This window comes from Haliotis rufescens, unplaced genomic scaffold, assembly GCF_023055435.1.
Source record: "Haliotis rufescens isolate VD_foot unplaced genomic scaffold, xgHalRufe1.0.p SCAF_8, whole genome shotgun sequence".
Classification (NCBI taxonomy): domain Eukaryota; kingdom Metazoa; phylum Mollusca; class Gastropoda; order Lepetellida; family Haliotidae; genus Haliotis; species Haliotis rufescens.
Window position 1 is genome coordinate 34,274,392 of NW_025964372.1, and position 27,907 is coordinate 34,302,298.

General features: G+C 43.2%; 1 protein-coding gene across 4 annotated transcripts in view; it reads right to left on the reverse strand.

Moving 5' to 3' along the window:
• Positions 1–5,563: 5,563 nt before the first annotated feature.
• Positions 5,564–27,907, reverse strand: part of LOC124141782 (serine--tRNA synthetase-like protein Slimp) — a 28,645-nt gene continuing 6,301 nt past the window's right edge. For all 4 annotated transcript variants that reach the window (XM_048389444.1, XM_048389447.1, XM_048389445.1 and 1 more), the window contains exons 5-17: positions 26,267–26,341; positions 25,558–25,603; positions 24,849–24,909; positions 21,794–21,935; positions 20,983–21,018; positions 20,436–20,535; positions 19,638–19,715; positions 18,016–18,065; positions 16,665–16,771; positions 14,400–14,493; positions 9,490–9,591; positions 8,000–8,074; positions 5,564–5,811 (exon numbers count right to left, since the gene is read on the reverse strand). In XM_048389444.1, coding sequence (XP_048245401.1) covers positions 5,695–5,811; positions 8,000–8,074; positions 9,490–9,591; positions 14,400–14,493; positions 16,665–16,771; positions 18,016–18,065; positions 19,638–19,715; positions 20,436–20,535; positions 20,983–21,018; positions 21,794–21,935; positions 24,849–24,909; positions 25,558–25,603; positions 26,267–26,341 — 1,083 coding nt within the window. In that variant the 3' untranslated portion in view covers positions 5,564–5,694. The remainder of the gene's footprint in view (positions 5,812–7,999; positions 8,075–9,489; positions 9,592–14,399; positions 14,494–16,664; positions 16,772–18,015; positions 18,066–19,637; positions 19,716–20,435; positions 20,536–20,982; positions 21,019–21,793; positions 21,936–24,848; positions 24,910–25,557; positions 25,604–26,266; positions 26,342–27,907) is intronic.

The following is a 27,907-nucleotide window of genomic DNA, read 5'->3' on the forward strand; positions in this document are numbered from 1 at the left end:
GGACATTAGGTTACACTGAAGGACAATAGGTTACACTGCAAGACAATACGTTACACTGCAAGACAATACGATACACAGCAGGACAATGCGATACCCAGCAGGACAATAGGTTACACTGCAGGACAATACGTTACACTGCAAGACAATACGTTACACTGCAAGACAATACGTTACAATACGTTACACTGCAAGACAATACGTTACACTGCAAGACAATACGTTACACTGCAAGACAATACGTTACACAGCAGGACAATACGATACACAGCAGGACATTACGTTACACTGCAGGACAATACGATACACAGCAGGACAATACGATACACAGCAGGACATTAGGTTACACTACAGGACAATACGTTACACTGCAGGACAATAGGTGACACGATAGAGCAATACGTTACACTGCAGGACAATACGTTACACTGCAGGAAATTAGGTTACACAGCAGGACAATGGGTTACACAGCAGGACATTAGGTTACACTGCAGGACATTAGGTTACACTGCAGGACAATATGTTACACTGCAGGACAATATGTTACGCTACAGGACAATAAGATACACAGCAGGACAATACGTTACACTGCAGGACAATACGTTACACAGCAGGACAATGGGTTACACTGCAGGACATTAGGTTACACTGCAGGACATTAGGTTACACTGCAGGTAAATAGGTTACACTGCAGGACAATATGTTACGCTACAGGACAATACGATACACAGCAGGACAATACGATACACAGCAGGACAATACGTTACACTGCAGGACAATACGTTACACAGCAGGACAATGGGTTACCCTGCAGGACATTAGGTTACACTGCAGGACAATGGGTTACACTGCAGGTAAATAGGTTTCTCTGCAGGACAATGGGTCATTTAATGGACGGCTTTCTGTACCATATAAGAGCGATACGTGGGCGTTAAGTTGCCTCTCAGGACCTGACGTATGTACATTCCAAGTGTGGCTTGGGTACCTACCACGTGTCTGTATAATTATTGTGCAGGAAGAAGACATTCCGAGGAGATATACTTTTCTCCGGGATTAACAACAACAAGGTTTACAACATTTTCTCGGGGAGGAAAGGACACCTGTATGACATTAAACCAAGTCGGTGAATATTGATACCGATGAAGTATGACTTTGCAACAATTCGTCACGTGTCAGAATGATGAATGTGCTGGAACATAACATGTATTATTTCTTACCGTCACACTTACTCCAGACGAACTATTCTCTTCCCGGGAAATCCGCGGGGTGACCCGGGGTAGAATGTGTCCCAAGCACCCCATTGCTGGTCGTAAGAGCCGACCGAATCGGGCAACCCGTTTGCCGTGGGTTGGTTGAGGGCGGGAGTCTAGTGGCCGAGGGCTATGGAGCCAGGAACCGGTGTTCCTTTTGCCCAACACACCACTTCGACCCTGACTTCACCTAGACGGGTGGTAGAATTGGCCCGATTCTATCAATTGGCGGGTCACGCCATGCCCAGTGCATGGAAAACTTGTATTTAGAAATATCACAGAAAATAATTTAATTTGTTTATCGTGCAATATGATAACGTTATTGATGCAAATTTATATTTTGCCAAGAGTCCTATGCCAGAAGGCGGTGACTGATTGTCCAGTCTGGTGATACGGACCGCAGAATTCTGTGTTTATATTGGAAAATGCCATGGGCCGAACCAGCCGGACATTTCTTCTTTTATTATAACAGCTTTTCATGTCTTTAGTTTTGGAGTATAACACCCCTGCAGCCCTGGTGTTGCAGCCTGGTTTCCACTGTGGCGGGTGGGTAGCAGGGGTGGTGAAATATATTCTTACAACATGTCTTTCAATCTAAATTCTAGTTCATCTAAACAAACGCACAAACACAAACGCAGGCATATAGATTCCCTTTCATCTGATATCTTATATATGGGCATGTTCCCTTTAGGGTAGTGCTGAAAATGGAAAATACCGCCAGTCCGTGAACGTGATGTCACGATGTAACGTTGGTGTGCTATGACGTCACAGATATCAGCCTTTCGCTCAGTCACTGGTTAACCAAACGTCCGGTACCTCGACGGTTATTTTGTGATGTTGCTGGAGATATGCTTAACGAAAATTTCTTTCTTGGAAATATTATGTGATACTAGATACAAACATGCTTATTGCGGCATGACTGGTATCTCGAACGTTAAAGAAGTGTGACTTACGCTACTTGGAACCGTATTTCAATGATATCACAGTCTGTCAGCTTGATGTAGCTTGGGGCACGGGTGGCCCAGTCGTCTAAGGCGCCGGAATTCGCTGTGCAGAGTTGCGTCCCTTGGGCACGCCAGAAACCTATGATTGTGGGTTCGAATCCCTTGTGTTCAGCCTGATATGGCATGTTTTAGGTTTGATAGAATTTGACTCAAGTAATTCAAATTAGAAAATAAATTATCTGCGACTTTTCATATCACCGGAAGGACAATGTGGTATACAATGTACATGTACAGATACAAGGTTTACAAACACAAAGAAAACAATCGATGTCTTGCACGCAGATGGTATTGGCTTCACTCAACGTGAGCGGCATTGGTCCTTTCGTCTTATATTGGTGTACTTTCTCCAATAAAGCTATTCTATAGAAGCACAGTTTGTGTTTCACTAATATCAGGTGGTACGTGTCTATCCTGGGCTATTGCACCAGGCGTTATCTTGTAATCACCATACAGTAAGTATATTTGGCGCCTGTTTTTCAATAATGTCGCTTCCGATCATCTTTGGGGATCCATCTTATGATACCTTGATGTTGAAAGTTGGACAAATAACCAATCTAATACGCATATGTAACTTAAAACATGTCTCCAAATTTGTCCAGTCTGTGATGCCCGATGCAATTCCCGTGTTTAAGTTGAACACTTGACTTACCTTTGCATGTGTTGTAAATGGGTGCCACCGGTTAGGCAGGATACGCTGAACGTTTCGCGACCACCTGGTATCATCCCTATCTGATAGTGATTCACCAACACATGCATATGATACAGTGGCAATCGTACAGTGGACTGCTTTTAACAGAGATTAATGACGATGAAAATTGGTTTGTCTAAGTAAATTGGGTTTATCAACGTATCTCCATAAAAATCCGTATAAAGAGAGATACATTGCTGGGTCCAGCACATGTACCAACAAATGTCTCAAAGACAAGCCATAATCCTTGATACAAGCAAGGAAGAGCTTTCGTTATATCCACAGAAAGTACTCGAGACAAGTTGAATTAAAACCACTCGGGGTCTCAAAAACTCAAAGGATTTGCTTGACGTTTTGCAATCTCAGAAGAAGAAAAAATCCATTCTGTCAAAACATTTGATTTTACCATTTTGTACACCACTTGACAAGTGGAAGTTCAGGAAAAATTTCATTCCTTCATCCATGAGGCTTTTGTCACAAAATGTTGTGACCACAGATACAGTTACGTATCTGTCAAAATTTAAAGCAACTGACAAGTTAAAGCAACATGTACAATTTGTGGGTAAGACATTTAGGCAAGAAGTAGGCATCCACGTGGGCAACAATTCAGCTCCAATTGTGCGGCCCTTCGTGCGGATCTGTTTCTGGCATATGAATCGGAATTTCTGCTCGGATTGGCAGTCAAAAGATAATTGATACCTTTAGTACATGGTTGATAGTGGACATATATCGTTTCATTGTAAAATTTCTTCGTTTCATTTTGGTCTGCCATTTCTCACGTTCGGAAATTTTGAGGAGGCTATTACTTGTTCATAAAAGAACCTTCATCCTTTTGTTTCACAGAGATCGTTCAATGTTCTGTTTATCTCACTCTCACAGATGGTGGTGTTGGTTTTAGCCTTTCTCCATTGGGATGACATTTGTTTCTCACAAAAGCTTTCTTTTCAATCATTAAAGGGCATAAATACTCATAGGAACTCGTTATTGGTCAGTAAATAAAAATATATACCCCCTGTGAGTAGAAATCTTATACATTGTATGTATTTATATTTACTGACCAATAACGAGTTCGCATGCTAAAAATATCCCTAATAAACACTACGCCTTTTTCGAACCATTTATCATATATATTTTTTTCTGAAAATTGATGGTTTAGCCACAATGGTTCAGTTATAATCTTACTGATGGTTATTGATCTTTGGTTTGTTGACAGTCATATTACCCCAAGTATCCAAAACGTCTTTCTACGTCTGTCCATGAGCCTGAATGCAATAATGGTTTCTCCAAATGCATAGGATTTGTTTGTTTTTGTTGTTTAACGCCACATTCAGCAATACTCCAGCAATATGATGGCGGTCTGTAAGTAATTGAGTCTGGACCAGACAAACCAGTGATTGATATTTTGAGAAACGAACCACCCCGTCAGGTAACATTGCCACGAAAATCAACCATGTCACAGAGCCTGGCCATCAGATCACCTCCAAGCAAGACGAATTATAAGCCAGTTTCACTAGGATGATAATCTATAGGAAGGGTCACAGAGGCCATAATGTGGATTATTGTACAAGTGGCGCTTCAAACGTGATAATTTATGAGATTCTACCAAATATGCCTCTTCATACTTTCGCTGTATTTCTGTTGATTTTATGTATGTTTTCAAAAGTTTTTGACCGATTTAGACGATTCTATTTGTGGCTGAATCTCGGGGTTACCGAGTTCACAATAGCCAATGAGTTGAATTCTCAACCAAAGGAAGTTATTTAGGGCCTAGCTGAAACCGGAAGTGACATATTCAGAACCGGAAGCACCAATAGCTCTTTTACAAAGTACATAGAGTTTGTTGGTGTAAAGCAATGGGTATTTGTTTTCTCAGTGAATAAAAGCATGTTTTTCTTAAAGAGGACTAAACAGGAACTTCAATATCACATCCATGCTAAAACATACTGAAAAATTAAGTTAGATACAGATAGAGGATAGTCTGACATACGCTTGTTACCATTAGTCAGATTCCTTCTAGCCTCTTTGGTCCAAGGAAAATGAGCAGATAAAAAATATCTATTTTGATCTATTCCTAAAAAAACGATTAGTCCAAATTTACATGTTCCACCATCTTTAGATGCTTGATATTAGTTTCTTATGACAGCCATATTGGATTCATTTACATCTTCTTTTGAGTGTCTTCCGAAATTTTCTCCAACGAAACAAGGTTTCACAATTCACATCAGGACTGCCGAACAGGGGTCTGAGACAGGCCAAAGCTAATATGGATTAATTGAAGTAAATAGGATGTTTGAGTTTCCTATTGAAATTAATGATCACATAATTACGAAAGACTTTATGTGGCGAAAACCTGAGGTTGACAGTGTGAAAAAACAAGACAGGTGATCCAATCCACCAGGATACATAGTCAAATAATGAGTGAGTGAGTGACTATGGTTTTATGCCGCTTTTAGCAATATTCCAGCAATATCACGGCGGGGGACACCAGAAATGGGCTTCACACATTATACCCATGTCGAGAATTGAACCCGGGTCTTCACCCTGACGAGCGAACGCTTTAACCACTAGGCTACCCGACCGGCCCCATAGTTGAATAAAGGAATCCAAACAGAACATTAGACATCTGAGATAACATGTATCAAGAAAGACTTTAATGTACTCCACAAACATAAGTACATTTAACAAAGTCAAGAAAACACTCAGGAACAGGTAAAATAGTTAGCCTGCTCTGTATACAACTAGAGAAGGCTGCTCCCTATGACACAATATGTTCTGGTGTGAAGAGCAATTCTTGTAAACTGAGAATACATTCCTCAGATGTGGACCTTAGTTCCTGGATGGAGAACTCAAAGTCTGGCAAAGTGAGAACATTCTGAAAGACAAATAAATACCTGTAAATAATAACCACAGTCACATCATCCCACTATGAAAGAAAAATGTTTGGTTACTTGGCCATGCTGTTGTCAAGAGAATCAAGAAATTGGTTTAAGGATTCCCCTAACCCTTAGGTAATGAACAATGAGGAAAAAATAATCGTTTGAATATGATGTTTTTGTTCTTCTCAATGGAAACCCACCTGATCACCACAAAAGAAATTGTGCATACAATAGGTTACGCTGCAACTCCACAAGTTAAACTGCATGACAATTGGTTACACTGATGTCAATATATCACACTGCATGACAATATATATTACACTGCAAGACAATATATATTACACTGCATGACAATATATATTACACTGCAAGACAATATATATTACACTTCATGGCTATATATCACACTGCACGACAATATATATTACACTGCATGACAATATATATTACACTGCATGACAATATATATTACACTGCACGGCTATATATCACACTGCACGACAATATATATTACACTGCACAACAATGTATCACACTGCAGTCAATACATTACACTGCAGTCAATATATGAAACTGCAGGACAATAGGTTACACTGCACAATAGGATTCACCATCAATAGGTTACACCATCGAAAGGTTACACTGTCATTATGTTACAATAGCATTATGTTACATTGCCATTTTTTAACACTGTCAATAGGTTACACGTCAATAGAGAATTATCATTAGGTTACATTGTCAATAGGTTACATTGTCATTAGGTTACACCGTCAATTGGTTACATTGTCATTAGGTTACACCATCAATTGGTTACATTGTCAATTGGTTACACTGTCAATAGGTTACACCATCATTAGGTTACATTGTCATTAGGTTACACTGTCAATAGGTTATATTGTCATTAGGTTACATTAGCAATAGGTTACATCATCAATTGGTTACATTGTCAATGGGTTACATTGTCATTAGGTTACACCATCAATTGGTTACATTGTCATCAAGTTACATTGTCAATAGGTTACACCATCAATTGGTTACACTGTCAATAGGTTACACCTTCATTAGGTTACATTGTCATTAGGTTACACTGTCAATAGGTTATATTGTCATTAGGTTACATTGTCAATAGGTTACATCATCAATTGGTTACATTGTCATCAGGTTACAATATCATTAGGTTACACCATCCATTGGTTACATTGTCATCAGGTTACATTGTCAATAGGTTACACCATCAATTGGTTACACTGTCAATAGGTTAAACCATCATTAGGTTACATTGTCATTAGGTTACACTGTCAACAGGTTATATTGTCATTAAGTTACATTGTCAATAGGTTACATCATCAATTGGTTACATTGTCAATAGGTTACATTGTCATTAGGTTACACCATCAATTGCTTACATTGTCAATAGGTTACATTGTCATTAGGTTACACCATCAATTGCTTACATTGTCATCAGGTTACACTGTCAATTGGTTACACTGTCAATAGGTTACACCATCATTATGTTACATTGTCATTATGTTACATTGTCAATAGTTTACATCATCAAATGGTCACATTGTCATTAGGTAACACCATCATTAGGTTAAACTGTCAATAGGTTACACCATCAATAGGTTACATTGTCATTAGGTTATAATGTCAATAGGTTACATTGTCTTCATGTTACATTGTCATTAGGTTACACCACCAATTGGTTATATTGTAACCATGTTACATATATCCACATATGTTCACACAAACTGTTTAATTAAACGTGTATCTGAAATCTAGGTCATTTCATAGTGACTGGAGACAAGGACTGATGTTTTAACACAATGATGCAAAGCTATGAATACTGTACTTTGTTTGTATCATTTGGTACCTTTACTGTGGCACCTCCACTATATGAATTCCCCATTACTGTTGGCTTCTTGTTTCTCAGTTTGTTGTTTCATGCTGCACTCAGCAATATTCCAGATATGATGGCAGTCTGTACATAATCAATTCTGGACCAGACAATCCAATGATCGATATTTAGCCCAACAATCAAAGCCACCAGAGTATGATGACAAGCAATCCACCCAGTAACTGAGTCCGAACACCCGATCCAGCCACCTTGAAACGACAAGCAAAGGTTGCAGGGGACCAATTCTAATCTGGAAATCAGGACGAGAGTCATAACACCAAACTTACCTTGTCACTGGAACTTGGTCTGTGCTCCAGCATAACTCCCAACAACCGAGTCACATCCAAAACCTCTCCATACACCTAAACAAAAACATATCTACTGTCACTTATGCCCTGAATAGTGAGTGAGTGGTGAGGGTTTAATACTGCTTTGAACAGTTGTATTACGGCATGTCAGTTTGATTCTGGAGGACTGCCTAAAGTAACGTATTCGACGTAATAAGCGCCCAGGTCGCTCTCAAAATAAGAAATAGGGGGCTCTTATTAGAATATTATTTTGGTATAAAAATAAACAGAGTTGAAAGATAAATTTCGTCGTTTATGATGTCAGCCTGAAATGTTTATGTACGACAGATATATTTTTCAAAATCAAATGCCCATAATTAAGGGTGCATATAACACACAAGTGTGTATTATACGCGAATAAATAAGTCTTGTGTACATTGATCAATCGGAAGGGGTGCTAATTGGGATTGTTCACCAGCCAATATCTTAGCAAATGTCGCTGTGGGCGCTTATTAGAGCGGGGCGCTTATTACGTCAAATACGGTAATGCCAATCTCATTCAAATCAGATCTTAGTTCTCGCTACCGCTAAACAAAGATCTGAGGACATCCCATTACGGGCAACATCAGACCTACCTTGCGCGAACTTTTACCGACCAATGAAATGACCAATCAGAAGGCATCTTTCTCGCGCTTTATGGCACTAATTTCAAATTGGCGAGTTAAAGTTTTCGAGGCTGTATGATCAGAAATCACATTCCAACTGTCACTTTCATAATCTGGTAAGCCATGCTCTGATTAGTGGGATGAAAGGTCTTTCTGACGTGACCCTTAATGGGATGTCCTCAGATCTTTGTTTAGCGGTAGCGAGAGCTGAGGTCTGATTTTAAAGAGATTGAAAGTAATGCTGGTCAAATGTTTGCCACTTTGTTGAAACCCACAAACATGGGTATCCTTCTGACAAACAAGGAACATGATCAAGGCGAATCTGAGATTTGGAAACCACAAACATATGCATAGACAAAGTAAGGCTGTCCATATTTTTCGTGTTTCCCATCTCCCGTTGGCCCTGAATTTTCATTTCGGCATGAAATAATAAAAAAAAATCATGTCTCAATTTTCACCGACCACTGTGGAAATTTATGCCCCATAGCACACTTATAAAAGTGTTCGGGCATATTTATTAAGAATTTGTTTTTCCGAAGCAAAGCGACTCAATCTATGTCATTAATTAATTTAAAGACTTGTACCACATGTACCAAGTATTCTAAACTTTAAAATGTCTTAACATATGAAACACAATAAGCGAAAAAGCGTTTTTTAATTTTTATATTCATTAGATAAAAATTAAAAAATAAACATGGTCTAATAATACCCTGAATGTGTAGACAAATAAATTATTGCAGTTTCCGATGGTGAAACAATATCATCAGCGATCCTGTTCTGACAGGACTTAAATTACCTATCTTGATGAACAAGCTTGATACATACCATCTGCAGATGTTGAAATTGTTTATAATCTGTTTGGTTGTTGCTATGGTAACACATCAGACGCCTAGCAACATAGTCATCAATGCATGAAACATGAGCCACCTGAAATTGCAGAAGAAAGAGGCTGAAGCATGACACCAGGTAACCTGAACCCAGTACATCATGTGTGTGCATACTGGAGACTATCAGTTGTCAATAAAAATACCTCAGTGAGTGAGTGAGTGAATATGGTTTTACACCGTTGTAAGCAATATTCCAGCAATATCACGGCGGGGGACACCAGAAATGGGCTTCACACATTGTACCCATGTCTGGAAATGAACCTGGGTCTTCAGCCTGACGAGCAAACGCTTTAACCACTAGGCTACCCGACCCCCCCTAAAAATACCTGAAGTAGTTACTGATGAAACAAGGGCTTGGATGGGTAACTCGGGTACTCGGGTAGTGTGGGTACTGAGAAGAACCCAGGTACCCACAGGAGTACCCAGACCTATGGTTGGTCATGTGATATATTGTTTAATGACAAAAATTATCTAGAAGTATATGGTTACACTACAAGTCACTAACGCTCTCTTGAGGCCTTCAGTGGGTACCCGGGTAGGGTCGGGTAGTAGATGGTTGGGTACCCCGGTAGTTAATTTGGACTCATCCCAGCCCCTGATGAAACCATCAAGCAAATCATGCAACAACTACATGGTCAGTTAGGGTCTGACTGAGTGGTCCTTGTACCAGGACATCTGCCCTTTGGGCTTAACAAAATAACCTAATAGGCTCTCAGGCAATGGTTTTTAAAATTAAAGTGCGGGCAGGCAGTGTCTCTTATTTTTGGTTGATCAATATAGTATCTAAACAAATGAACAATTGTTAACAATCATGTACAATCAACCTAGGAAAGGGCCTCCCTACATATATGTATCCCTTGAAGAGTAAAATACTGGAATACAGTATTTGACTACCAAAGGAATTTTTAAGTTTTTTTATTTTTGTTAAAAATAAAAAAAAACAAATCGTGCGTACAATTTCTATCTTACCAAAGTTACACTGGTTTAATTAATATGAAATCTGAAAATACACTTGTATAAGGCTGCAAACTTCCACCCTTGACTCTTTACCTTGACGCTGAGGCCTACATCTGTATCTCCACCCTCACACCCTAACACAGCAGCAGGTGTCTGCCTGGACTGCTTAACAAGCCCTACCTTGATGTACTTCCTGACACTAGGGGCCCACATCTGTATCTCCACCCTCACACTCTCACAGCAGCAGGTGTCTGCCTGGACTGCTTAACAAGCCCTACCTTGATGTACTTCCTGACACTAGGGGCCCACATCTGTATCTCCACCCTCACACTCTCACAGCAGCAGGTGTCTGCCTGGACTGCTTAACAAGCCCTACCTTGATGTACTTCCTGACACTAGGGGCCCACATCTGTATCTCCACCCTCACACTCTCACAGCAGCAGGTGTCTGCCTGGACAGCTTAACAAGCCCTACCTTGATGTACGTCCTGACACTAGGGGCCCACATCTGTATCTCCACCCTCACACTCTCACAGCAGCAGGTGCCTGCCTGGACTGTTTAACAAGCCCTACCTTGATGTACGTCCTGACACTAGGGCCTACATCTGTATCTCCACCCTCACACCCTAACACAGCAGCAGGTGTCTGCCTGGACTGCTTAACAAGCCCTACCTTGATGAACTTCCTGACACTAGGGGCCCACATCTGTATCTCCACCCTCACACTCTCACAGCAGCAGGTGTCTGCCTGGACTGCTTAACAAGCCCTACCTTGATGTACTTCCTGACACTAGGGGCCCACATCTGTATCTCCACCCTCACACTCTCACAGCAGCAGGTGTCTGCCTGGACTGCTTAACAAGCCCTACCTTGATGTACTTCCTGACACTAGGGGCCCACATCTGTATCTCCACCCTCACACTCTCACAGCAGCAGGTGTCTGCCTGGACAGCTTAACAAGCCCTACCTTGATGTACGTCCTGACACTAGGGGCCCACATCTGTATCTCCACCCTCACACTCTCACAGCAGCAGGTGCCTGCCTGGACTGTTTAACAAGCCCTACCTTGATGTACATCCTGACACTAGGGCCTACATCTGTATCTCCACCCTCACACCCTAACACAGCAGCAGGTGTCTGCCTGGACTGCTTAACAAGCCCTACCTTGATGAACTTCCTGACACTGGGGCCTACATCTGTATCTCCACCCTCACACTCTCACAGCAGCAGGTGTCTGCCTGGACTGCTTAACAAGCCCTACCTTGATGTACGTCCTGACACTGGGGCCTACATCTGTATCTCCACCCTCACACTCTCACAGCAGCAGGTGTCTGCCTGGACTGCTTAACAAGCCCTACCTTGATGTACTTCCTGACACTAGGGGCCCACATCTGTATCTCCACCCTCACACTCTCACAGCAGCAGGTGTCTGCCTGGACAGCTTAACAAGCCCTACCTTGATGTACGTCCTGACACTAGGGGCCCACATCTGTATCTCCACCCTCACACTCTCACAGCAGCAGGTGCCTGCCTGGACTGTTTAACAAGCCCTACCTTGATGTACGTCCTGACACTAGGGCCTACATCTGTATCTCCACCCTCACACCCTAACACAGCAGCAGGTGTCTGCCTGGACTGCTTAACAAGCCCTACCTTGATGAACTTCCTGACACTGGGGCCTACATCTGTATCTCCACCCTCACACTCTCACAGCAGCAGGTGTCTGCCTGGACTGCTTAACAAGCCCTACCTTGATGTACGTCCTGACACTTGGGGCCCACATCTGTATCTCCGCCCTCACACTCTCACAGCAGCAGGTGTCTGCCTGGACTGTTTAACAAGCCCTACCTTGATGTACGTCCTGACACTAGGGCCTACATCTGTATCTCCACCCTCACACCCTAACACAGCAGCAGGTGTCTGCCTGGACTGCTTAACAAGCCCTACCTTGATGAACTTCCTGACACTGGGGCCTACATCTGTATCTCCACCCTCACACTCTCACAGCAGCAGGTGTCTGCCTGGACTGCTTAACAAGCCCTTCCTTGATGTACGTCCTGACACTAGTGCCTACATCTGTATCTCCAACCTCACACTCTCACAGCAGCAGGTGTCTGCCTGGGCTGCTTAACAAGCCCTACCTTGATGAACTTCCTGACACTGGGGCCTACATCTGTATCTCCACCCTCACACTCTCACAGCAGCAGGTGTCTGCCTGGACTGCTTAACAAGCCCTACCTTGATGTACGTCCTGACACTTGGGGCCCACATCTGTATCTCCGCCCTCAGACTCTCACAGCAGCAGGTGTCTGCCTGGACTGCTTAACAAGCCCTACATTGATGTACGTCCTGACACTAGGGGCCAACATCTGTATCTCCACCCTCACACTCTCAGAGCAGCAGGTGTCTGCCTGGACTGCTTAACAAGCCCTACCTTGATGTACTTCCTGACACTAGGGGCCCACATCTGTATCTCCACCCTCACACTCTCACAGCAGCAGGTGTCTGCCTGGACTGCTTAACAAGCCCTACCTTGATGTACTTCCTGACACTAGGGGCCCACATCTGTATCTCCACCCTCACACTCTCAGAGCAGCAGGTGTCTGCCTGGACTGCTTAACAAGCCCTACCTTGATGTACGTCCTGACACTGGGGGCCAACATCTGTATCTCCACCCTCACACTCTCACAGCAGCAGGTGTCTGCCTGGGCTGCTTAACAAGCCCTACCTTGATGTACTTTCTGACACTAGGGGCCCACATCTGTATCTCCACCCTCACACTCTCAGAGCAGCAGGTGTCTGCCTGGACTGCTTAACAAGCCCTACCTTGATGTACGTCCTGACACTGGGGGCCAACATCTGTATCTCCACCCTCACACTCTCACAGCAGCAGGTGTCTGCCTGGACTGCTTAACAAGCCCTACCTTGATGTACTTCCTGACACTGGGGGCCAACATCTGTATCTCCACCCTCACACTCACACAGTAGCAGGTGTCTGCCTGGACTGCTTAACACGCCCTACCTTGATGTACTTCCTGACACTTGGGGCCCACATCTGTATCTCCACCCTCACACTCACACAGTAGCAGGTGTCTGCCTGGACTGCTTAACACGCCCTACCTTGATGTACGTCCTGACACTAGGGGCCAACATCTGTATCTCCACCCTCACACTCTCACAGCAGCAGGTGTCTGCCTGGGCTGCTTAACAAGCCCTACCTTGATGTACGTCCTGACACTAGGGCCAACATCTGTATCTCCACCCTCACACTCTCACAGCAGCAGGTGTCTGCCTGGACTGCTTAACACGCCCTACCTTGATGTACGTCCTGACACTAGGGGCCCACATCTGTATCTCCACCCTCACACTCTCACAGCAGCAGGTGTCTGCCTGGGCTGCTTAACAAGCCCTACCTTGATGTACGTCCTGACACTAGGGCCTACATCTGTATCTCCACCCTCACACTCTCACAGCAGCAGGTGTCTGCCTGGACTGCTTAACAAGCCCTACCTTGATGTACGTCCTGACACTGGGGCCCACATCTGTATCTCCACCCTCACACTCTCACAGCAGCAGGTGTCTGCCTGGGCTGCTTAACAAGCCCTACCTTGATGTACGTCCTGACACTAGGGGCCCACATCTGTATCTCCACCCTCACACTCTCACAGCAGCAGGTGTCTGCCTTGACTGCTTAACAAGCCCTACCTTGATGTACTTCCTGACACTAGGGGCCCACATCTGTATCTCCACCCTCACACTCTCACAGCAGCAGGTGTCTGCCTGGACTGCTTAACAAGCCCTACCTTGATGTACTTCCTGACACTAGGGGCCAACATCTGTATCTCCACCCACACAGCAGCAGGTGTCTGCCTGTACTGCTCAACAAGCCCTACCTTGATGTACGTCCTGACACTAGGGGCCCACATCTGTATCTCCACCCTCAGACTCTCACACAGCAGCAGGTCCCTGCCCGGAATCACCACAAGCCTGAAAGTGACAGGGTTAAACATATCAAATCACTGAAACTATGTTTCTAAAACAGCAGGGCCTTTGCTCCAAGAACTACATGTAATGTTTCAAGCAAAGGATGATGTAGGTCATAGGTACTTTTAGGCCAAGTGGAAATGTCCATAGTAATGTCACCAAACACTGAGAAATGTTTCATGCAAATTATCCTCCTTCTTCATTCATGGCCAGGTACAGCTTGTGGTCCATCTGCCCGACTAGAGCTATGATCTTCAACTCCATGACACTCACCTCATGGCCAGGTACAGCTTGTGGTCCATCTGCCTGACTAGAGTTAAGATCTTCAACTCAATGACAGTCACCTCATGGCTAGATTAAGTTTGTGGTACATCTGCCTGACTAGAGCTGTGATCTTGAACTCCATGACACTCACCCCATGGCTAGATTTAGTTTGGCCAGACTGGAGCTATGATCTTCAACTCCATGACACTCACCTCATGGCCAGGTACAGCTTGTGGTCCATCTGCCTGACTAGAGTTGTGATCTTCAACTCAATGACACTCACCTCATGGCTAGATTAAGTTTGTGGTACATCTGCCTGACTAGAGCTGTGATCTTGAACTCCATGACACTCACCCCATGGCTAGATTTAGTTTGTGGAACATCGGCCAGACTGGAGCTATGATCTTCAACTCCATGACACTCACCTCATGGCCAGGTACAGCTTGTGGTCCATCTGCCTGACTAGAGCTGTGATCTTGAACTCCATGACACTCACCTCATGGCTAGATTTAGTTTGTGGCACATCTGCCTGACTAGAGCTGTGATCTTCAACTCCATGACACTCACCTCATGGCTAGATTTAGTTTGTGGTCCATCTGCCTGACTAGAGTTGTGATCTTCAACTCCATGACACTCACCTCATGGCTAGATTAAGTTTGTGGTACATCTGCCAGACTAGAGCTAAGATCTTGAACTCCATGACATACTCACCCCATGGCTAGATTTAGTTTGTGGAACATCGGCCAGACTGGAGCTATGATCTTCAACTCCATGACACTCACCTCATGGCTAGATTTAGTTTGTGGCACATCTGCCTGACTAGAGCTGTGATCTTGAACTCCATGACACTCACCCCATGGCTAGATTTAGTTTGTGGAACATCGGCCAGACTGGAGCTATGATCTTCAACTCCATGACACTCACCTCATGGCCAGGTACAGCTTGTGGTCCATCTGCCTGACTAGAGCTGTGATCTTGAACTCCATGACACTCACCTCATGGCTAGATTTAGTTTGGCCAGACTAGAGCTGTGATCTTGAACTCCATGACATACTCACATCATGGCTAGATTTAGTTTGTGGCACATCTGCCTGACTAGAGCTGTGATCTTCAACTCCATGACACTCACCTCATGGCTAGATTTAGTTTGTGGCACATCTGCCTGACTAGAGCTGTGATCTTCAACTCCATGACACTCACCTCATGGCTAGATTTAGTTTGTGGCACATCTGCCTGACTAGAGCTGTGATCTTCAACTCCATGACACTCACCTCATGGCTAGATTTAGTTTGTGGCACATCTGCCTGACTAGAGCTGTGATCTTGAACTCCATGACACTCACCTCATGGCTAGATTTAGTTTGTGGCACATCTGCCTGACTAGAGCTGTGATCTTCAACTCCATGACACTCACCTCATGGCTAGATTTAGTTTGTGGCACATCTGCCTGACTAGAGCTGTGATCTTCAACTCCATGACACTCACCTCATGGCTAGATTTAGTTTGTGGCACATCTGCCTGACTAGAGCTGTGATCTTCAACTCCATGACACTCACCTCATGGCTAGATTTAGTTTGTGGCACATCTGCCTGACTAGAGCTGTGATCTTCAACTCCATGACACTCACCTCATGGCTAGATTTAGTTTGTGGCACATCTGCCTGACTAGAGCTGTGATCTTCAACTCCATGACACTCACCTCATGGCTAGATTTAGTTTGTGGCACATCTGCCTGACTAGAGCTGTGATCTTCAACTCCATGACACTCACCTCATGGCTAGATTTAGTTTGTGGCACATCTGCCTGACTAGAGCTGTGATCTTCAACTCCATGACACTCACCTCATGGCTAGATTTAGTTTGTGGCACATCTGCCTGACTAGAGCTGTGATCTTCAACTCCATGACACTCACCTCATGGCTAGATTTAGTTTGTGGTACATCTTCCAGACTAGAGCTGTGATCTTGTTGAATTCCATAACACAGGACACTCGGTCAGAGCAGGAAGACAGAACCACAGTCTGGAATTAGGAACCGGTGGTCAGGCAGGTATGGGCAACCACTCATGGGAACTATTTTCATGACATGGAAAAGTGTAACAGGGGCTGGTTCAGGCAGACAGTGAGAACATCAACCTATGCTGCTGGTATATCACAGCATTCATGTATGGCCAGACTAGTCTTGGTTTACAGATTTGTTCTGACAAAGCCTGGTCAGTAGGCAGACATTTCCTTTCATAAAATATAAAGGATGAAGCCATCACATTCTATGCACAAAACACCACATTCCCCGCTCCACACACCACACCATGCTCTACACACCACACCTTGCTCTACACTCCACACCATGCTTCACACTCCACACCATGCTTCACACTCCACACCATGCTCCACACTCCACACCATGCTCCACACACCACACCATGCTCTACACACCACACCATGCTCTACACACCACACCATGCTCTACACTCCACACCATGCTCCACACTCCACACCATGCTCCACACACCACACCATGCTCTACACACCACACCATGCTCCACACACCACACCATGCTCTACACTCCACACCATGCTCCACACACCACACCATGCTCTACACACCACACCATGCTCCACACACCACACCATGCTCTACACTCCACACCATGCTCCACACTCCACACCATGCTCCACACACCACACCATGCTCTACACACCACACCATGCTCCACACACCACACCTTGCTCTACACACCACACCATGCTCTACACACCACACCATGCTCTACACACCACACCATGCTCTACACTCCACACCATGCTCCACACTCCACACCATGCTCCACACACCACACCATGCTCTACACACCACACCATGCTCCACACACCACACCATGCTCTACACTCCACACCATGCTCTACACTCCACACCATGCTCCACACACCACACCATGCTCTACACACCACACCATGCTCCACACACCACACCATGCTCCACACTCCACACCATGCTCCACACACCACACCATGCTCTACACACAACACCATCCTCTACACACCACACCATGCTCTACACACCACACCATGCTCCACACACCACACCATGCTCTACACTCCCTACACAAACACTCCCCCAAAATCCTGCTCACTAAATGGTTTGTAGACTGAATCAGGGAAAAAGGTATTGTACACGTAACATAAAAATCAAGTATTATAATCATGAAGTTAAGAAATATATCTTGAACAAGGTTTTCTTGAGAACAGTTTCATCAGATGTGTACCTTCATTGACTGTGTGACTCCAAACAAGCCAGGCAAGTCAGGCTCACTCTCTGCAATGAGAGAAAAGATTTTAACACTGACTTCAGGACAAACTGAAACATATCCTGTGAGATGACACACATCACACATGTACGAGTGAGTTAGTGAGTGAGTGAGTGAGTGAGTGAGTGAGTGAGTGAGTGAGTGAGTGAGTGAGTGAGTGAGTGAGTGAGTGAGTGAGTGAGTGAGTGAGTGAGTGACTCAAACCAATCATCATGGGATCATGGCATGCCCAAGGGGCACAACTCTGCACAATAAATGTACCATCTTAAAGTAGCCAAGTCACAGAATGGAAAAAAGGTCTGTTATAGGAGGGTCCTGATGGGGGAGGTCACAAGTCAGTAGTCAGTCAAATTTGGAGCCATTATGGCATAATATGGGGGCTGCCTCGGTTGCCTACTGCAAAGCCCTGGGGTCGTGGTGCCCTGGGTTGTGTGACACCCTGGTGTCTTAGGGACCTGAACTTTTGTATCAGTAAGTGGGACGGATATACAGGTCCTGGGGTCCAATGACCTGGATGATCTCTAGAGATCGTATTGATCAAAACAGTAATGGGGTGGCTGACATGTTATCGATGTGACTTACATATGCACGAGCAAGTACTGTTGTTCTTGCAAAAACTAAAATATTAAATATTAGCCTGTGGATCTTGCCATAGGACATTGTGACATGATTGTAAACTTTGTGGTGCAGGCCCCCTTTCCCCCGATTGTAGAGCAACAGTATGAAAGTTGCGATAACCTTTGCGCTACAATAACTTTGTGAAACGGACGCCTTATCTCTAAAGGTGAGCTGTTGTATGGTATTAAATTAATAAGTATATTATAAACTTTTGACGTGTTTGAAGTATTATTCTGTTAAACTCAATTGGAGTAAGCTGTGGATCGCGTGGATGTCTGCCTATTTACACACAACAGTAATTTGTTTTTTATATAAACAGCAGACATTGATATACAGGTTATAGTGCACACACCTACTTCATACAACTATCAAACTCTAAAGTGACTTACAATAGCATATGATGGCTTCACAATGGTCTACCCGTGAGGATCCCGGGTTAGAAGTGGAACCCCAGCAGCCTATGCTTGTCACAAGAGGCAACATAATGGATCGGTGGGGATCATTGCTCATAATATCAATATCTGGATTGTCTGGTTGGACCTGATTATTGTATAGATGGAGTAGTGAGTGAGTGAGTATAGTTTTACGTCACTTTTAACAATATACCAGCAATATCATCGCAGGGGACACCAGAATTGGGCTTCACACTTTGTACCCATGAGGGGGTTGAACCTGGATCTTCAGCGTGAGGAGTGAACGCTTTAACCTCGAGGCTACCCCACCGTCCCTTTATAGCTGGAGTAAGTGAGTGAGTTTGGTTTTACCCCGCTTTTAGCAATATTCCAGCAATATCACGGCTGGGGACACCAGAAATGGGTTTCACACGTTGCCCCATGAGGGGGGTGAACCCGGGTCTTCAGCATGAGGAGTGAATGCTTTAACCACGAGGCTACCCCACCGTCCCTTCATAGCTGGAGTAATGTTGAGTGAAGCAGTTAACAGACATGAGACAACCATCCTACCTGGTAGATACTGTCTCCCAACTGCCACCTGTCTGTATGGCAGACATGATGTCTGCACAACCGTCTTCGCCAGGTAACCTGGCAAACACACATCGTAACAAGTTTAAAACTTTCTCATTTTTTTTATTTTTTTTTGGCATATTCTAAGAGTTCTTCATCTAAGCTTTCACTAAAAAAACAGTCATAAATGATTTAACTCTTCATAACCCGTTCTCATTTTCTTATTCTCAAACACACATTCTTAAATATTTGTTCTATGAGGCCACATTAATTCAATGTCACATTAGTTCTATGAGGTCATATTAATTCTATGATGTCACATTTCTCCTGTAAAAATTTGGGTAAGAATTAGTCTCCAGAAACCCCTGCTTCCCGTAAGCGGCAACTAACAGGGTTGGGTTGTCCGGCTTGGTGCATTTCATTGTATCCCGGTTGTGTAAATCAGTGCTCATGATGTCAACCACTGAGAACTGTGATCAAGACTTGATTATTTACAACACAGAACGAATATGACATCATTGAACTAAGGACATCAAAGAAAAAATGTGACAGCATATAACAAATGTGACATCATTTCTTGATTGTTTCTGCACATAACGAAAGCAATACCTAAACGTTGGGATTTGCAAGAATGATAGCTTGTTATTAAGTTTGTTCAGCATCACAGAAAATACACAGCGACCCACCATCTTTGTCATGTGAACAGCATGATACAGTTGAAACACATCAATTACAAAAGATTAACTGGTTAAAAACAGACAAGCAGCCATTTTGGACAGGGTGAGATGTGTGACTGACCAGCGAATGACAAGAGTGATGTCCCCTGGATGTGCAGGAAGTCATCCAGTCGCAGGTTGCCAGTGGCATCCCTGTCATCCTTGTCAAGTAGACTGAAAATCTGTGAACAAAAACATATCCTGAATTGTATTACCCATAGAAACAATGACAGACATCTTGGACAGCTAATCAGAGTCGATAAAATCTCCAACAGAAACAAAGAAAAAGAATTTTTGACAAAGGATAAAAACTTCTTTATTTACTGAAAAGGCGACATTTCAGTATAGATCCTTCTACCATTGTCTAACCCTTGCTTGACAATGGTATAAGGATCTCTATCGAAACTTCATCTCCTAACATGAATATCTTCGGAGTCAGATATTGTCACTTTTAGGTAACCAAAGGGTGAGGGGTAGAAAAATTTAGGTCATCAATCATAGATCTAAGTCGCCTTTGGCCACCAAAATGGTCGCTACTTAGAGGGATGTGCCTAGTCCATAAGAGGGAACATGTCATGAAGGCTTCGTGTTAAGATTTCTGACTTGATCTCACAACACATTGTACCCACCTGAGTCTTGTCTTTATAGTCAATCCCACACCCTTCCTGTAGAAAAAAAGAAAATCTGCCGAACAAGATCAACTTAAATATCAATAATAACAGGAGCAATGAATGGTTCCTAATACGATGTCGGGGCTTTATTTGTTATTTACTTGAAATATATTCTCTTGAACACACAATATCATTTGTGTTTCATTTTGAATCTCTCAATACAGACAGACAGACAGACAGACACAGACACAGACACAGACACAGACACACACACACACACACACACACACACACACACACACACACAAATATTTCTTTGGCACCAGAACATGGATTTAACCCAACGGTAAATGTTTAACATGTTTACGATCTGGATCTCATCATGTTTTCCTTCCACATATAGCTGACACACAGTGATATAACTGGAATACAGTTTAAAGCAACAAAAAAAAACACTCACTCATACTATCTATCGACACCACAAACCAATGACAAAGTTTGTTTTCTTTGTAGTTTAATGCTGAACTAAGCAATATTTCGGCTATATGACTGAGGTCTGTAAATAATCAAGTCTGGGCCCGGAAAATCCAGCGATTGATATAATGAGCAATGATCCAAGGCATCATGGTACGATGCAACATTATCAACCAAGTCAACAAGCCAGACCAACCGGTCCACTCAGTCACCCCTTACAACAAGCATAGGTTGTTGGAGACCATTTCTAACCCATGGAGGACCAATACAGGCATATCTGAATCTGTGTGATGATTTGTTATGATTTTTCTACATTTCTTACAATATTCAGTAATAGTAATGATGTCGAACTTACCGCAACTAACGACCGGAATATTTCTGGACATGCCAGCTGATGGAAGTGGTTGTTGGTGAGGTGGTGTGACACGGAGTGCAACAGAGACTGTTCATGTGAAGCCAGCTGGCCCAGCAAGTAGTAAGCCTTCGGTCCTACACAGCTGCAACATGAATAGGATGTTCTCATTACAGCTGCACAGGGAGAGAATGTTATCATTACAGCTGCACAGGGAGAGGATGTTATCATTATAGCTGCACAGGGATAGGATGTTATCATTACAGCTGCACAGGGAGAGGATGTTATCATTATAGCTGCACAGGGAGAGGATGTTATCACTACAGCTACTCACAGGGAGAGGATGTTATCATTACAGCTACTCACAGGGAGAGAATGTTATCACTACAACTGCACACAGGGAGAGAATGTTATCACTACAGCTACACACAGGAGAGGATGTTATCATTACAGCTGCACAGGGAGAGAATGTTATCACTACAGCTACTCACAGGGAGAGGATGTTATCATTACAGCTACTCACAGGGAGAGAATGTTATCACTACAGCTACACACAGGAGAGGATGTTATCATTACAGCTGCACAGGGAGAGGATGTTATCACTACAGCTACTCACAGGGAGAGGATGTTATCATTACAGCTACTCACAGGGAGAGAATGTTATCACTACAGCTACACACAGGAGAGGATGTTATCACTACAGCTACACACAGGGAGAGAATGTTATCATTATAGCTGCACAGGGAGAGGATGTTATCACTACAACTGCACACAGGAGAGGATGTTATCATTACAGCTGCACAGGGAGCGGATGTTATCACTACAGCTACTCACAGAGAGAGAATGTTATCACTACAACTGCACACAGGAGAGGATGTTATCATTACAGCTGCACGGGGAGAGGATGTTATGACTACAGCTACACACAGGGAGAGGATGTTATCACTACAGCTACTCACAGGGAGAGAATGTTATCACTACAACTGCACACAGGAGAGGATGTTATCATTACAGCTGCACAGGAAGAGGATGTTATCACTGCAGCTACTCACAGGGAGAGAATGTTATCACTACAACTGCACACAGGGAGAGAATGTTATCACTACAGCTACACACAGGAGAGGATGTTATCATTACAGCTGCACAGGGAGAGAATGTTATCACTGCAGCTACTCACAGGGAGAGGATGTTATCATTACAGCTACTCACAGGGAGAGAATGTTATCACTACAGCTACACACAGGAGAGGATGTTATCATTACAGCTGCACAGGGAGAGGATGTTATTACTACAGCTACACACAGGGAGAGAATGTTATCATTATAGCTGCACAGGGAGAGGATGTTATCATTACAACTGCACACAGGAGAGGATGTTATCATTACAGCTGCACAGGGAGAGGATGTTATCACTACAGCTACTCACAGGGAGAGAATGTTATCACTACAACTGCACACAGGAGAGGATGTTATCATTACAGCTGCACAGGGAGAGGATGTTATGACTACAGCTACACACAGGGAGAGGATGTTATCACTACAGCTACTCACATGGAGAGAATGTTATCACTACAACTTCACACAGGAGAGGATGTTATCATTACAGCTGCACAGGGAGAGGATGTTATCACTACAGCTACTCACAGGGAGAGAATGTTATCACTACAACTGCACACAGGGAGAGGATGTTATCACTACAGCTGCACAGGGAGAGGATGTTATCACTACAGCTGCACATGGAGAGGATTTTATCACTACAGCTACACAGGGAAAGGATGTTATCACTACAGCTACACAAGGAGAGGATGTTATCACTACAGCTACTCACAGGGAGAGGATGTTATCACTACAGCTGCACAGGGAGAGGACGTTATCACTACAGCTACAAAGGGAGAGGATGTTATCACTACAGCTACACAGGGAGAGGATGTTATCACTAAAGCTACACAGGGAGAGAATGTTATCACCACATCGTCTTTCAAAGACAAAGTTGGACAGTTAAATAGCAAGTAGCTATGCCACTATGCCACATGCAGTCAAATTCATACCGGAACTACCAGAAGCAAAGGCAGTCATCCTAACAGACTCGTCAAGTGCACTTCAAGCCATCAGCAGCAGAAACTCAGGCCAAACACAGTCAATAATATTCTACACGACTTGACTAAACTATCGGACGGAGGGCAACAGATGGAGCTGTGTTGGATCCCTCCTCACATAGATATTCATTGAAATGAAAAAGCAGACACATTGGCGAAGCTAGCTCTAGACAAAGCGGAGATATAGCCTATTCCCTTTAGTAAACTGGAGATAAAAAGAAAAATTAAAGCTCCATAGCCCAAAGATGGCAAGCTGAGTGGAATGCAAGTAAGATCGGCACATGGCAGCACAAAATTCAACCTAGATCCTCCAAAAGCCATACTCATATTCACGTGAAAGGAAAGTTGAAATTGCCATCTCACGATTTCGGTCACAAAAAGCCCTAAGACAAGGTTTGTCCATCTTGCAATCAACCATGGCTCACTTGCTACTGGACTGTCAACACTATGCCCCTTCCCAGGCCTGGTTAAAACAAGAATTGCAGCTAGATCCACTATCTGTAGTAGATCTCCTAAAGCCAAGAGATGCAATAGCGAAGGCCAAACCAACTCTATTTCTGAGAGTGACAGCTACTCAAACGTATATAAACAGAGTAGCCAAAGATAAAAATGAAATTAATCTATATACGAAAATAGAAATCTAATCAATACAAAAACAGAAATTTTATGAATACCAAAACTCACAAAAGATATGTGTACCCTACTCACACACACAAGTCCCAAAGAGGGACAGGTCAGCCGAAATCGCTCAGGCAGAAGGTGACCTCTTGAACACTTAAAGCAACAACAACCACAATAATCTGCTAATCTGAAAAATACTTGCCAGGATTGCCACCAACATTTATGTTTACAAATAGGAATGAACTAAGTCAATTTATAAATATACTATGCATGTAATACAGACCTTACTCAAAGTTATGTTTGGGTGTCCATATTCGAAGACCATACTGTAAATACGCTTACCTAAACCTCACTAAATCTTTCTCTCTCACTACTTCCAGGTGACTTCTTGCCTCAGACATATCTGGAAGGAATGTTTAAATTCTTTAAGGCGTCATTTTTTTATTACTTGGTTTACGGATGCGTCACTCTTTCAGTCCAAATGTTGAAAAAAATAAAAATAAAAATTACTACTTTTTTATTACCGCCGATCGTTACTTTAAAAAATGCATAAAAAGTTCAACAAAAAAAGAGATTTCATTCGCTCTTCGAGTGTAAAGCAAAAGGAAGTCACTCTGATATTTCTCACTGGGTTCCATCAAAGCTTGTCAACGCAATGTTCTTTAAAAATATAGGTTTTCAGGCGTGCCTTAAGGACACAACTCTGCCTAATGAGTTGAGGCATCTGAGCCACCCATGCCTCCTCGTAGTCTAAGTACAGTCAAGTCCCGTTAATACTACATGGTTGGTTGTATATGATTATGTCGGATTAACAACTGTCGGATTAACGACATTGACTGTATGTCCTTTCACGATTTAGATAATTACATCTCTTATATCTTCTTTAGCACTAGATGGTTTTCTGAGTACATGTATATTATTTCAGCTGTTAAAAGAAGCAAACCTGAAACTGCTTCACAATTTGCATAATTACAAGTAATCCTGACTGGTGAATCTCTAAAAAATGGCTTATCGGAACCCAACGCTCAGCAGTATAGGGACAGGAGCCTACCTGGTATTTCCCCATGGGACTCAAGCACAAGAACTTCCTCTTCTGGCTGAAAAGGAACCAGTTATAAACAACATAGGATGTTCATGAATCGCCTCTTCTCAGCAAAACATTTTCACAGCAGGGTTCAAAATTTCATTCACTGCAGAGATAACAAATTTTGTAGGATATAATATCATTTTTTTTTTATTTGCTTTTCCTCAACAACATATCTGTATCTCCCTGCTTACAATTTGTGTGGATTGACGTCACACTGTTTAGTTATATTTCAAAATTACATGTTTAAAAGTCAGCCGCGATTCGCTGTGTAGTGTTGCGTCCTTTGGGCACGGCAGTAACCTATAATTGTGGGTTCGAAATCCCGGTTCCCCCGATTATGTTTGTAGGTTTGTCAGCACCATACCCATGCTTGTGTGTTTCACCAAAGTGGTAAACGTCTGAGACCTGCATCACTTAATGCTTTCCTCCCACATTAAGCTGACATGCCGCGATATAACTGGAATACTGTTAAAAGTGGCGTTAAAGCCAACTCACTCGTTGCGCGAATTGATTGGACTTTGCACAGACTCGTTAGCACAGCCTAAATGTAACTCCATAATACCAGCCTAGGATGGAAACTGGACTTTTATAGTCAGTTAACTCTCTTGCATCAGGAAGATGGTTTTATATAGCAAAATCAAGCCCTGCTCATGGTCTGATGCAGGCTACTCACAGTCTGGGCCCGGATGTTGTTGGGAAGTCCGAGACCTGCCAGCATCACTCTCTCCTCCCACACCCACCAGCTTCTCTGTCAACATGAAACATAGGTTGTCCACAACAGCCAGATGATCACATCTACTGGATGCATATACTCAGCCAGATGATCACGTCTACCGGATGCATATACTCAGCCAGATGATCACATCTACTGGATGCATATACTCAGCCAGATGATCAAATCTACCGGATGCATATACACAACCAGATGATCACGTCTACTAGATGCATATACACAACCAGATGATCACATCTACCGGATGAATATACACAGCCAGATGATCACATCTACTGGATGCATGTACAGAGCTAGATGATCACATTTACCAGATGCATATACACAGCTAAATGATCACATCTACCGGATGCATATACACATCCAGATGATCAAATCTACCGGATGCATATACACATCCAGATGATCAAATCTACCAGATGTACATACACAGCTAAATGATCACATCTACTGGATGCACATACACAGCTAAATGATCACATTTACCAGATGCATATACACAGCTAAATGATCACAACTACCAGATGCATATACATAGCCAGATGATCACATCTACCGGATGCATATACACAGCTAGATGATCACATCTACCAGATGCATATACACAGCTAGATGATCACATCTACCAGATGCATATACTCAGCTAGATGATCACATTTACCGGATGCATATACACAGCTAGATGATCACATCTACCCGATGCATATACACAGCCAGATGATCACATCTACCAGATGCATATACACAGCCAGATGATCAAATCTACCGGATGCATATACACATCCAGATGATCACATCTACCCGATGCATATACACAGCCAGATGATCACATCTACCGGATGCATATACACAGCCAGATGATCAAATCTACCGGATGCATATACACAGCCAGATGATCACATCTACCAGATGCATATACACAGCCAGATGATCAAATCTACCGGATGCATATACACATCCAGATGATCAAATCTACCGGATGCATATACACATCCAGATGATCACATCTACCGGATGCATATACACAGCCAGATGATCACATTTACCAGATGCATATACACAGCCAGATGATCACATCTACCGGATGCATATACACAGCTAGATGATCACATCTACCGTATACATATACACAGCCAGATGATCACATCTACCGGATGCATATACACAGCCAGATGATCACATCTACCGGATGTATATACACAGCCAGATGATCACATTTACCGGATGCATATACACAACTAAATGATCACATCTACCGGATGCATATACACAGCTAGATGATCTCATTTACCAGATGCATATACACAGCCAGATGATCACATCTACCGGATGTATATACACAGCCAGATGATCACATCTACCGGATGTATATACACAGCCAGATGATCACATCTACCGGATGCATATACACAGCCAGATGATCACATCTACCGGATGTATATACACAGCCAGATGATCACATCTACCGGATGCATATACACAACTAAATGATCACATCTACCGGATGCATATACACAGCTAGATGATCACATTTACCAGATGCATATACACAGCCAGATGATCACATCTACCGGATGCATA